Source organism: Geotrypetes seraphini, chromosome 11 (assembly GCF_902459505.1).
Source record: "Geotrypetes seraphini chromosome 11, aGeoSer1.1, whole genome shotgun sequence".
NCBI classification, from domain to species: Eukaryota; Metazoa; Chordata; class Amphibia; order Gymnophiona; family Dermophiidae; genus Geotrypetes; species Geotrypetes seraphini.
This window is the reverse complement of record NC_047094.1, coordinates 58,460,693-58,475,300: the sequence shown is the minus strand read 5'-3', so window position 1 is coordinate 58,475,300 and position 14,608 is coordinate 58,460,693. Positions and strand designations below refer to the sequence as shown.

At 41.4% G+C, this 14,608-nt stretch overlaps 1 protein-coding gene across 8 annotated transcripts in view; it reads left to right on the top strand.

Moving 5' to 3' along the window:
• The window catches only part of CREBBP (CREB binding protein), a 676,455-nt gene that overhangs the window by 328,138 nt on the left and 333,709 nt on the right, over positions 1-14,608 (top strand). For all 8 annotated transcript variants that reach the window (XM_033962544.1, XM_033962542.1, XM_033962548.1 and 5 more), the window contains one exon: positions 8,914-9,103. In XM_033962544.1, the coding sequence (XP_033818435.1) occupies positions 8,914-9,103 (190 nt within the window). The remainder of the gene's footprint in view (positions 1-8,913; positions 9,104-14,608) is intronic.

Sequence of the window (14,608 nt, the reverse complement as noted above, 5' to 3'; positions counted from 1 at the left end):
TTTAGTGTTCACAAAGAATTAATAGCTCCATGGTCATTTCGCAAAATTGTCTCTGCTTTCTTCAGGTTGGAATCCATGACTTCAATAGCTTTCCATAGCGCGTTCATGTTGACTATGGCAGGCTTGATCATCTCTCCAAAATAGATGGTCTCACTCACAAAAGAGGGAGTTTTTTTAGCTTCCTCACAAGGTACCGATATCCGGGCTCAAGCAGGGTAAACCTCCACCAGCAACTTTCCCCCTGCTGTTCCTACAGAAGTAGATGTTGTCCTTTCCTCTTGGGAGGACTGACTTGGCTCCATACTTGCTATGCTCCTGCTTCCAGGTTGGAGGGGAGCCTACCCCTGATCCGGGCTAAAAAAAACCTGATCAATACTGAGGTCCGCCATTTGGTCTAGTGCTCCTCCCAAAGCTGACGATGTATCGGTTGCATGGCGTGCAACCACACCAGATGCCTTGAGTTCCTGGCCACTAGAGGACCTGACCTGGAACTTCATTTCCGCTTCCCCATGGTGAAATGCCAACCAATAAAGAAGAAAAACCTAAACTTCCATCAGTGCAGGAGCTCAGCATAGCACGTCTGTCTTTGATGCTATCTTGGTCCCCTACCCAGTTTAGGTATATTTTTGATTGTCTCAGCAATATAGGTAGGAGCCAGCTCTAAGCCTAAAGCACCCTCAGTTAATTCCTGTTTCTTCTTTACTATTTATTACCTTGCATTTATTTCTGCTGATTAAAGTTCTGCCTTTCTGTCTTGCCCTGTTTGCTTTCTGTATTCTTTTCCATATTTATCATTGTGATTGTAAACTGTTTTGTTGTAGCCACTAAAGGCAGTATAATAAATAATAAATAGACATAAAACATATTCATGATGGTGAACATGTTTAGTCCTTGAATTACAGAATATTTAGCCTATTTGCTGTAAACAAAATTCTTTAGATAGAAAGTTCACACAGCTCTTTGTTTCTTTTCACTCTGATACACATGCAGTCTCCTAGCTAAATAGGGTATCCTTTGGCTACAGCAGTCTCACCTTTTTGCTTATTCTCAGGTGGGATTGACACTTCTAAGGTTGTGTCAGCATTCAGTGTCTTCAGTGGCAGCCTCAGTGATGTACATGGAGCTGGAAGATATCTGCATGGCTGCAAAAAAATTTTTGGTCTAAATAATTATATCTCATTACTTTTTGGTTAGGGATTCCAGTGAATGTAACAATGTTTAATCAGTCTGTCTTGAAGGTTCTCTTTGATATTTAGACTCTAGTTCATTCCTCCTTTAGACTCTCATGCTTATTTCTAGATTGCTTTTATATATAATTATTAATAAAAAAAAAATAAATAAAAGACAAAAATATCAAAAAGATGTTTTGTTGCCCATCAAGAATTTTCTGTTTCCCCTTAATAAAGAAAAAGGGAAATCTAGTAGCTGGAGATTCCTGTGTTTCAGAAGCTGTCATCCAATTATAACAGAATAGAATTCCTCAAAGTGCTCACCTAGATTCTCAGTGAATTGTCTTAAATAGATTGTTAGCGCTATACAAAGCTGTGGTATCTTCATAGTATATGCCATTATAGAAAGCTCTTAATTATCTTTGAGATTTCGAAGTACACCTCAGTGGCCTAGGCTCCATAAGATATCGCCCATATGTGAACACTTCTATTTTGCTGTCCCCTTAAAATATCTACTATAGGTAAGTAATCTTTGCTTTACTAAGCACATTTAACCAGAGACTTTCATATCTTTCAGGTTTTTATATGCAGCCAAAATCAGAAACTAGTTGGCGGGTAGGAAACAGAGGGTAGGAGTGAAGGGCCACTACTCGGACTGGAGGAGGGTCATGAGTGGGATCTCGCAGGGCTCGGTGCTCGGGCCGCTGCTATTTAATATATTCATAAATTATCTAGAAACAGGGACGAAGTGTGAGATATTTGTGGACGACACCAAACTATTTAGTGGAGCTCGGACTAAAGAGGACTGCGAAGAATTGCAAAGGGACTTGAACAAACTAGGGGAATGGGCAACGAGATGGCAGATGAAGTTCAATGTTGAGAAATGTAAAGTATTACATGTGGGAAACAGAAACCCGAGGTACAACTATACGATGGGAGGGATGTTATTGAATGAGAGTACCCAAGAAAGGGACTTGGGGGTAATGGTGGACATGACAATGAAGCCGATAGCACAGTGCGCAGCGGCCACTAAGAAGGTAAACAGAATGCTAGGCATAATCAAGAAGGGTATTACAACCAGAACGAAAGAAGTTATCCTGCCATTGTATCGGGCGATGGTGCGTCTGCATCTGGAGTACTGCATCCAATATTGGTTTCTGTACCTTAAGAAGGATATGGCGATACTCAAAAGAGTTCAGAGGAGAGCAACACGTCTGATAAAAGGTTTGGAAAACCTTTCATACGCTGAGAGATTGGGAAAACTGGGATTCTTTTCCCTGGAGAAGAGGAGACTTAGAGGGGATATGATAGAGACTTACAAAATCATGAAGGGCATAGAGAGAGTAGAGAGGGACAGATTCTTCAAACGTTCGAAAAATAAAAGAACAAGAGGGCATTCGGAAAAGTTGAAAGGGGACAGATTCAAAACGAATGCTAGGAAGTTCTTCTTTACCCAACGTGTGGTGGACACCTGGAATGCGCTTCCAGAGGGCGTAATAGGGCAGAGTACAGTACTGGGGTTCAAGAAAGGACTGGACAATTTCCTGCTGGAAAAGGGGATAGATGGGTATAGATAGAGGATTACTGCACAGGTCCTGGACCTGTTGGGCCGCCGCGTGAGTGGACTTCTGGGCACGATGGACCTCAAGTCTGACCCAGCAGAGGCATTTCTTATGTTCTTAGAAGTATAACTGTGTAGCACATGTAATATGCTAACTGTCCATTCTTCTCTTTCTCGGTTCTTTTTTCACCCACAGTGGAAATGAGGTTTTCAGGTTTTTTAAGGGCAATAAGTGAATCTTACATACGCAAATTGTTGCAGATATGAATGTTTGTAGTTAATTGTGTTTTCTAATACTCCTAAACTTTTAATTCAGCCAGTGGTGAAAATGTGAAAAATTTAATCCACAGTGAAGGGAAAACATGGTAAGCTTAGTTCATTTCTATCCATGTTGACGGGAAGAGACCCTTGATGTATCTAATACATTCCCAGTCATTACTATTAGTATGTGTATATAAAAACTAGATAGATGTGCTAAATGGAATTAAACTAATAATAATAGTTTATTTTCATACTAGTGTTTTAGCCCGTTACATAGCCCCACCTATACCCTGACCCTGACCCTACCCATGCCCCGCCTCTATCATGCCCGGACCCTGCCTCCCTCTGATCCCAGTCCCACCACTTCACCTTTCACCATTTCCTTTGTACCCTTTTGGCCCTCCTGACAGGGTCTTTACTTACCCGAGGTGGCAGCAGCAGTCCTGACGTACCAACCTTTCCTCCCTCAGTGCCCCAAAGCAGCAGTGGTCCTACCATTTCCATCTCTCCCTTTCCCCCTTTCACACCCTCTACCATCTCTCTCTGACCCTGTTTCACCTCTTTTGCCATCTTTCCCTTTCCTTTCCCCCTTTGTCCTTCCCCAAGACCATCTCTCTCTCCTGCCCCCTCCACACTCCCTGAAGTCTATCTCTCCCTATCCCCTACCATCTCTCCTAGTCCCCCTAGTAGCCCCTCTGTCCTTCTCATCCATCTGTCTCTGTCTCTCTCTCCTCACCTCCTGCCTCTGCGGAGCTCTCGCAGCTCCTCCTCGTCCTCCTCCAGCCAGGCTTCAGCCATCTTCCGCCGCGGCCTGCAGCCGCCGACAGCCACTGCGGCCGACATCCACCTCGGGGGATTCTCGCACATGTGCACTCCTACCTGCGGTGCCCTACAACGCACGGAAAACAGGAGCACGCAGGTGGGAGTGCGCATGCGCACTTAGGGCTTTATTATATTAGATACCGCCAAACTATCAGTTCATGGCGGTTCACAATAATAATGCACTGGGCATTGGAAGCACTAAATTATACAGTAATGTTGAAAAATGGAAATAACACAAAGCTAAGTAATACAACGCTAGGCAAGAAACTTACAGCATCCTAAAACTTGTAAAAATGGAATTCGGTTAATAGTACAAATTCATCAAATAGTTGTTAAAAAAACTAAACTGAATTAATAAAATTTAAAAAATAAAATCAATTTTGTATATCATGTTTTTTGAATAAATAAGTTTAAAGATCTTTCTGAAATTTATAATAGGAAAGGGATGGGGAGTTTAGAACATTCAAACATGAATTCATTACTCCAACCTGAAATGCTAAGGTCCTGCCTAAAAATTTTTTATAACAGCAAGCTTTTAATGACGGAAGAGAGAACCAACCTGGTCTTCGAATGTTTGGGGGGTTTTTAATAGTATAAAATCTAAAGTGAGAATGGAGATAAGATGGTGCTAGCCCAAATAAAATCTTAAAACAGATACAGCTGAATTTAAATAACACTCTGGCCTCAAATGGCAACCAGTGAAGCTTTTGATAATATAAGCTAATATGATCGTGTGTTTTAAGTTTAAAAATCAAACGAACTGCTGTGTTTTGTATTATTTTCAATTGACTAATTGTTTTTTTTTTAATAGGAACCCAAGTAGATGATATTACAATAATCTAATACTGAGAGAATAGATGATTGTATCAAAATTTTAAAAGACATAAAGTTGAAATATTTCCTAATGGTATGCAACTTCCAAAGGATAACAAAGCATTACCGTAAAGATGTGCTCAGAATCGAGTCGGTTCAACGGATGGCCACCAGGAGGATCTTGGGTCTCAAAGGTCTCTCATACGAGGAGAGACTAAACAAACTACAGCTCTACACTCTAGAAGAACGTAGGGAGAGGGGAGACATGATTGAGACATTTAAATACATCACAGGACGTATCGAGGTGGAAGATGATATCTTCTTTCTCAGGGGACCCTCTGCCACCAGAGGGCATCCGCTCAAACTCAGGGGCGGGAAATTTTGTGGCGACATAAGGAAGTACTTCTTCACAGAAAGAGTGGTTGACCGTTGGAATGAGCTTCCAGCGCAGGTGATCGAGGCCAACAGTGTGCTGGACTTCAAGAATAAATGGGATACATATGTGGGATCCCTACGAGGGTCAGAGGAGGAAAGAGGGGATCCCTAAGAGAGTCAATCTGAATAAATAGTCACTAGGTATAGATTTAAGAGGAAGGGACAGTACGGTGGGCAGACTTGATGGGCTATAGCCCTTTTTCTGCCGTCATCTTCTATGTTTCTATGTTTCTATTTCTTGATCAATAAATCAGTATGAGCTTTGATATTTTTAAAGTAGAAACTATGGGGTAGTTATGACCATTTAAATGAAGTCTAGTTTCAGTAAGTTTTTTGTTAGGGCTTGCAAGGAAAAATTTTGTTTTTCCCAGGTTGAGTTTCAGTTTAAATGTAGATGTCCACTTGCACATGAATAAATGCAATTCGATTCATCACTTCTGATGTAAATGCAGTTAAAGGGACAAGTATAGTTATGTCATCTGCATAAATATAAAATTTTACTTGTAAGCTATAAATGATGCTAGGCAGTGGCGTACGTAGCATATGCTAGAGTAAACACTTTCAACACTGAATGTGAAGATGTCCAAAAATGTAAGATAGGAACAGCATAGACCTAACTTAATCCAAAAAATGAAGGAAAAAGCCTCAGAAAGGGCCCTCCCACCTCACCAAAACGGCTCAAAGAGATGTTCGAGCATTCACCTCACTGGCAAAAACCCTTCATTATATGATAAAGTCTTATGCTGTGCTGTAATGTGCCAACAAAAATTAAATAATAGAGGAATTATTCCACTTATGTTCACTGATCGGTACACCAACGGTGGCCAGCGTTTCACAAATTCATGCTGCCTCAGGGTGTATCCCGACCAATCAGGTTTCTTTCAGAACAGGACACCAAACCGCCTCTTGCTCCTCATTTTTTGGATTGAGTTAGGTCTATGCTGTTCCTGTCTTACATTTTTGGACATCTTCACATTCAGTGTTGAAAGTGTTTACTCTATTATACATTGGTTTTTCATCACATCTGGGATACCAGTGGCTATTTATTTAGGTACCTAGCATATGTGACACCCGGGGCCCATCATTTTTTGACACCCCTCCCATCTGTATGAAAAACATGATTTTTAGTAACAATCCACACATCACACAAGAGTGTACCTAGGAACAGGCAGCATCTTACATACTGCAGTGAGCAGTACAACATCAATACACCCATTGTAAAACTAAACAAGCCAGACTAGTACAGATCAATTCTACACAGTCAATCCTAACAGAAAACCATGTCTTTTCGAACACACAGAACACAGAAAAACACCATTGCCTAGTATGTAATCACAAACTAATCCCTCTACCTTTTACAAAACTGTAATGTGGTTTTTAGCCATGGTGCTAACAGCTTAGATGCCAACACTAAAAAACGCTCTTCAGTTTTGTAAATGGGGAGATAGAATAAAAATACGTAGACAAAGGTTAAACTGAAGCACCAAGAAGCTGGATTCTACATACAATGCAACACCACAGAAACAGCGATGCATCTCCCCTAAAGCAAAAAAAAAAAAAGAATTTTTTTCTACCTTGTCTTCTCTGGTTTCTGCTTTCCTCATCTTCTTGTCACTCTCTTCCTTTCATCCACTGTCTACCCTCTCTCTGCCCCTTCTATATGGCATCTTCTCTCCTTCTATTCCCCTTCCAGAAACTGTATGCCTCCCCCTTCCATCTCTCCCTTCACCCCTATTGGTCTGGCATCCATCTTCTTCCCTTCCCTCCTCCAATGGTCTGGCATCTCTCTCCTCCCCTTCCCTCTCCCACACCCCCATGGTCTGGCATTTCACTCTCTCCTCTCCCTTCCCCCCCACTTCCATCAGCATCAGCCCCCTTTCTTGCCATCTAACCCAATTCCATCCAGTATCCTTCCCCCTTATGTCTCTTTCCCCTTTCCCTGCAATTCCATCAGCATCTGCTCCTTTCTCTCCCTCCACTACGCTTCCATACCACCCTGACCCCCTTTTTCACCCTTCACCACGCTTCCATACCATCCTAACCCCATTTCTCACCCTTCACAATGCTGTATATCATCCTGACCCCCTTTCTCACCCTCCACACCGTTCTTTACCACCCTGACCCCATTTCTCACCCTTCACCAAGCTGCAAACCACGCTGACCCCATTTCTCACCCTTCACCATGCTTCCATACCACCCTGACCCCATTTCTCACCCTTCACCACGCTTCCATACCACCCTGACCCCCTTTTTCTCCTTCCACCACCCTGCTATCCTCCTTTCAATCCAAATCAGCAAGGTCCTGCGATGACTACTTCTGCTGTCTCTGCTCCGGAAGAGGTAAGTGACGTCAGAGGGGGGCTGGGCCGGCAGAGGCAGGAATTTGCGGCAAGGTCCCACGATGACTGCAGCTGCCATCCACTCCCAATGTCACTTACCTCTTTCGGAGCAGAGGCAGCAGAAGTAGTCATCGCAGGACCTTGCTGTACTTCAGCGTGGCTGCCGTACATATTTCAGAGCAGAGTCGGGTGCCATTTTCAGCTGCGCGGGAGCTTCCAAACCCGGCCAGCTCTTCCCCCCTTTGAAGCGTGCAACCAGGGCGGACCTCCCCTGCCCCCTCCCTTGGTATGCCACTGATGCTAGGTAATCATTAAATAGAGTTGGAGAGAGTGGAGAACCCTGAGGGACACCACAATAATTTACCCACTTAGTGGAATAATTTCCAGCACTAACTACCTGGTATGACCTATTTTTCAGGAAGCCTTGGAAACAGTTCCATACTCTTCCTGAGATTCCAATTGAATCCAAGCATGTTAATAACATTTCATGATCTACCAAGTCAAAAGCGCTGCTCAAGTCCAATTGTAGAATTAGTGCACTAGAGCCCGATTTGAATAAAACTATGAATATGATCTATTAGTTAAGCTAGTACTGTTTCTGTGCTATATCCAGAACGAAACCCATATTGAAAGCTTTGAAGGACTTCAAATTTATCTAAATAATCCATTAATTGAGCATTTACTAAACCTTCAGTCAACTTAGAAAATAGTGGAATAGAAGCTACCGATCTAAAATTGGAAATATTGGTAATGGGTTCTTTCTGGTCCTTTATGATAGGAGTAATCAAAATCTGACCAATTTCCCTTGGATAGGATCCTGCTTCGTATAGGGATGCAATCAACTAGAAAAGTTTACATCAGGAGTGTCCAACCTTTTTGCTTCCCTGGGCTGCATTGGTCGAAAAAAATGTTTCTGGGGCCGCACAAATGTGCAAACACTGCAGCAAGACAGAAGAGGGAGCCGGCAAGACGGTAAACACCCAGGGGCAGCAGAGGAAAACACTGCATCACCTTCGACGGGGCCACACAAAATACTTCATGGGGCCGCATGCAGTCCTCGGGTCGCAGGTTGGACACTCCTGGTTTAGATTTTAATGTAAGAAGGGCATTTCTCATAAGATTTGAAGGGCAGTCATCAAGTTTGCAATTTGATTTGGCACATTTGGTAAATAATTTACAAAAAGTTGACCAATCTGGAAGATTAAATTGGTTCCAGAACATTTCAGTCCTGATTTTATCACATAATAGGATGATGAATCAGAGTAATAATTGGGCAACAATAGAAATACTGTAAAAGAGGGGGAATATATTATACTGGCTGTCTCTTCTGACAATAGCTTATGCTCTTTGCTAGACATTTTGGCCTCTGGAGAAACCATTGACATACTATCGTTGTTGCACTGGGACAAAATATCTTCCATTGCTGGTGGTTCTAGAAGATTTTGACCATGCTGAAATGTATCTTGCAGAAATAGTTTATACAAAAGATGTTTTTTTTCTATCCCTTGAGCAGGAAGAGGATCCATCCTCATCTTCATCTTCCCAAATAAAAGAAGAGAATGATGGGGCAGAGCCAAAACAGGAGTTCATGGAGGTGGAAGAGAAAAAACCTGAGGTGAAAGTGGAGCCTAAAGAGGAAGAGGAATGTGGAGCAAATGGCACGGTGCTACAATCTACATCACCATCTCAGCCACGGAAGAAAAGTGTGTAGAATAGTAAAAGTTCACAAAATACTAGATATTACTAGTTTGTTCTATTAGGATAAATGTGAAAAGAATTTGGTATAACCATTGTCTGTTCTTGATAAGAAAATCCCTGTAGATTAAAAAAAATCAATTTTTTCCATTTTTTTAATATGTGGAATGTTATAGCTGCAAGAAAATCATTTTTTACCTACTATGCAGTCATAAATCAGATTCATTAACTGGAAATGTAACTTTTATGGGTTTTTTGTTTTGTTTTTATTCCATACTTCCCTTTTAAAGTCCTAGGAATAACTAAGATTGGAAGGTCATCACAAATTACCTCACATAAATGAGTATCTGATTCATGAGATATATCATTAACCATTTCTAGTTGGGTCTTAATATAGAGGAGGTGATTTGCACTCTAATATAGGTATTCCCAAGAACACAGAAGCAGTTTAAAGAGAAAAATTTGAGTCTCGGTGCCTTTTGTTAGTTCCTCTGTTTCCATATACATCCATTATCTCATAACTATTAGAAAAAGTACCTTAAAGAATAATTTTAATATGCTTGCCATTTATGAGTTAGGTTTGGTTTTTTTTCACTTTGTTCATATATTTATAATTTCCACTTTTCTTGTTATACTACCTTTCATGATAAATACATCAAAGTGGTTTACAGATTGAAACAAAACAGAGAGAAGGCTGCCGGTTCAGGTGCAGGACGTGCGTAGGAGCTACTGCCGCCCCCCACAGCTTTGTGCACTGATCTCCTCAGGCCCGGCTGCAGACCGGCATGAAATTTCTGTGGATCGTCGCCAGTCCACGGACTGGTGGTTGGAGAACACTGGTCTAGCATATGGTATAGTACAGAGCCTTTGGAAATCTAGATATATCCACCCTCAATTAAAGAATCCTAATGAAAATCAGCCATTAAAATCAAACTTAACATCCAGTATCTAATCTGCCTTTAGCCTCCACGTTGGCAAAGTACATAGTTGCTACTCAGATGTTTTAAAGAGGACTAATATATATGAGGGGCGTTCAATAATTTACCTGAGTATGAAAGAAAGTAGCAGGCTTATTGAAACAAGTTGTGCATGTTGTGACATGTCTCAAGGTTACTCATGCACAGTTGTGGCTAAGTGTGAATCTTAACATTCCAAGAAACAGGATGTCATGCGAATCAAGTAAGAAACTGCTAGATTTGGAGCAGAAATGTGCCAGAAAGTCGAGGATTTAATTTTGTCAGATGGATTAAGGTTTCCTGAATAGCTGAAGAAATAGGCATCTCGGCAGGTAGAGTTTGGAAAATTCATGAAAAGTTGGGCATGCCTAAGGTTAGTGCAAGATGGGTTCCAAGAATGCTGATGCCATGTCAGAAGACCACGAGGCTCCAGTGCTATCAGGAAAAGTTGGAGATGCTCCGTGAAGACCAAGTGAATTTTTTTCATCGTTTGGTGACTAGAGATGAGACTTGGGTCTATCACAGAGATTCTGAGTCCAAAATGGAATCAATGTAGTGGAAGCACAAGAAATTCCCCAGCCCAAAAAAGTTCAAGACAAAAAAATCTGCAGGCAAAGTCATGGCAACTGTCTTAAGGGATGATGAATAACTTTTGCTTCTGGAGTTCATGCCCCACAAGACAACCATAACTGGGAAGAGTTAAGCCCACATATTCACTTTGTGGGAGAAAATCAAGGAAAAAAGAGAAGGAAAACTCACAGCAGGCATGCTGCTTCTTCATGACAATGCGGATTATCTACTCTACGGTCCTGACCTGGCTCCCTTGGATTATTTCCTGTTCCGATTTTTGAAGAAATTTCTCCGTGGACAGCGGTTTTCAAGTGATGAAGACAACAAGGAAGCTGTGATGAGTTGGTTTGAAGGTCAAACAGAAGAATTCTTTTCAAAGGGGTTAAAGTCATTTCAGGAAAAGTGAATGAAATATATAGAGCTATCAGAGGATTATAAACAAAAATATATTGAAAATTTTTCTTTCCTACTGAGGAAGATAAATTATTGAACACCCCTCGTATTCACATCAAACCATTTTCTGCAAAGACCATGCCATGGACACAACCCTCCTATGGATGCCCAGTACCATTCAGGCTAATTTAGACTAGAATAACAAAGTGCTTATTATTTCACTTTATCTTTCTGTAGTGTTTGATCTAATTGATTGTTTTGTACTGTTTATCAGATTAGACAGTCTATCTGGAAAAGTCCTAGATTGGTTCAGATCTTACCTAGATAATAGGCTTTGTATATATGATGGCAGAACATAACTATCTGTTCCTTTCCCATTTTGGGGGGGTCCTTCAGGGATCAGTTCTAGAGCCTATATTTAATATTTGCATGGCCCTGATGGCCTGTTTGATTCAGACTTTTGAACTATTATTTTCATCTATCAGATGATATTCAAAATTTGACCAAAAAAGACTCCTCAAATCCATAAGATATTATCTAAAGCTTAAATTAAATCTTGACAAATTAAGACAATTCCCCATCAACTCTCCAGACTGATTAAGATGCTTGGGTTATGCACGCCTATCTGCAGAGGGAAACAGAATTGTATTTTAAACCTGTGCAGTTCCCAGCCAGTCATTAATTCAGTCTCCTAGCAGAGGGTGGATGTATAGTCTGAGCCAGTCTGGTATACCCAGGGAGGGGTCCTGTGGATGTATTAAGTTGGAATTTTGCTATTTTTTTTTTTTTTTTTTTTAAATCTTTACATTTTAATTCAATTTATATTGAACTCATTTACATGTTACATGCCTCAGGAAACAGGATATAGCTATTTCAAACATTTGTATTACATCCGATAGTTATACAATCATGTACTTAGGAAAAATTTATATAACTAAGATCCCTTATAAGTTCACTAATTAAAAGGGGGAGAAAATTAGGAAAAGGAGGCACTTCCTATTTTAAGACCAAAAAAAAATTACAAACAAATTGATGACATTGCATCTGAATTTACTTTATACAACCTTCCTCATTAAACTAATCTCCAGTTTCTTCCCTTGGACCTACAGTCAGGACCTGTATCTTACACTTATTTTCAAGAAACACCCTCAATTATTTGGGATCAAAAATACCTATTTGATTCAAATACAATTAAGCATTTACAAGGAAAATGTAAAAAGAAATGGGCTCCCAGGGATAACACCTGAGGGTGCAACATCAAAAACTGCTTCCTTTTTTCCTGTGTCTCCACACAGACGTCGGGGAAAAACCCAAACTTTTCCTCCCAAAACCAATTTATCATTATTCCGAAAAAACAGCCTCATCACCCAGACTTTATCTGACTCAAAAACGAATGTCCCCAGGAGTGTAAATCTTATACTCTTCTTCAGTAGATGTTTCCAATAACTGAGTGACATTCAAACTGTCCATGGATAATTCTCCCTGGACTTGAGCTTGTTGTTTTTTCCCCAGCTCAAAGTAAACTCTAGAGAATGGAGGCACAGCTTCCTTTGGAACTCCCAGAATGTTCATCAGATATCTCTTAAGCAGTTCAATGGGAGCTATATTCTTGGATTGAGGAAAGTTGACAAAGCATAGATTCAACCTTTTGGTATAATGCTCCATTTTTTTCACTTTATTACTCAATCTCACTAATCCCTGACTATGAGCCAGTGCGTTAGAGTTACTTTCCTACAGATCTTTTTGAGCTTCCTCCATTTTTCTCTCCAACCCAAAGTTTTTAGCTTCCTGAGTGATAATTCTGGTCTTAACATCTTGCAATGAATTATCCACCAAAGTTTTGTTACCAACCACAATCTTCTCCAAGCATGCAGTAGCATCCCAGATGGAATCTAAAGTGACATGTGAAGGTTTTATCATAGGTACATCGCTGTGCTCACCAGTATTCTGTTGTTGATCAAATTCCACAGCCCTGGAACTTCCTCGGGGCCATGAACCTCCCATAACTCCTTCGGACTCCAAAGGTTGCTCAGACTCAGCTCCCATACTGGTCTCCTGCATACCAGCGTCAACTCTTACGCTGTGGAGCCTCCCTCCCAATGACAAGTTTTCTGTGGCGCTTCTATCTCCCTGCGGGCTCATCAACTGCTCAGCGTTCGATTCCATGCCTGGATCCATGTGCGTAAGTCTTTCTCCCGGGTTGAGCGTGATATCCAGCATGGCTGCCTCCTCGCCAGCACCCATTCCAAGGAATGACGCCGTAGGGATCAGAAATCGTTCGATGGAAAAAAGGGGATTCGGAGAGAATTCAGAAGGGTAAGTCCTAACTTTCCCCTTCCTCTTACCCATTCAATAGCGATTCCGCTTTTGGAAAAGTTTCCAAACTTGGAGCCCTACAGCATCTGATCAATTAAGACACCATCTTGGATTTTCCTCCGGAATTTTGATTTAGTGATTACAAAAAAAACCCTAACTATTCTTTGGTACTGAGCCTCAGTGCTTTGGAGATGTTGGTCCATGGGGCCCACGTTTATCCTCTTGAGTGTTACATGTGGGTCCCTCCTCCTTTTCTGTCCTCCTTCCTGGAGTGGACTACAGTGTGCCTTGGCCCCTGTGCAACACAGGAGCCTTGAATGTTCCATAAACAGCCTACAGTAACTTGTTCAATTTGTGAAGAATAAAAACCTGGGAGTTGGATTTGTGGACAGCAGATGTCTAATTCTGGGAGTCGGTACTCTGCAGAGCCAATCTACCTGATTTTGTTTTTGTCACCATATCTCTCCTGATCTTCGGCATTTGCTTTTCTAAAGACTTCACCGGTAAGACGGTGGTAAGAGTACTAGCAGGCTACATCATTGCTGTATATGAACATTGGGGGCTGAAATCCTTGGTGGCTCTGGAGGGTGAAGTTGCTGAGTCTATTGTGGCAATGGTTCAGCACAGGCAGTCTCTTCAGTGTCTATTTCAGTTTGGGCAGTAACTGCCATCATTTTGGATTCAGCCTGATCTACTCTTCCATAGTGGCTGTCATCTGAGTTTCCCCTTCTGAGTTTTGTTTCAGTGGGGGAGAAGTCCCAGGGCATTAGGTTTCCCAAAGAGTTCATTTGGGCACTGTTTTAGCCCTGGAAGACGGGACAAAGCTGCAGCTGTTCTGTCACCTGTGGTTGCTAAACTTCATATGTGGTCCACACAAAAAGGTCATCTCCAAATATCTCTTCCAAGGTTGCTATTGTGATGGACTATGCTTATCCTATCCTTACAGACATTGGGGAGAACCAGAAACCTCCCATTTTAGATATAGCGGTGACAACAGTAACCAAAAAGACTATCATTCCAATGGAGGGAGGTCCAGCACTTAAAGGCCTTCAGGATAGGAAAACTGATCTTTTCTAAAGCATAGTTTTGACCTTTTGGTGCTGGCTGTACAAGTGTCCATTTGGGGGGGGGCCTATTTGTCAGGGTCTGTTTTTTTAGTGTGCAGAAAAGATGTTTGATAGCCCTGCACTGGATAATGGTGTAATAGTCCAGTAGGTATCCAAGATAAAAATGGGGGCGTCCTTCTTGGTTGATGCTCTTTATGATTTATTGCAATCT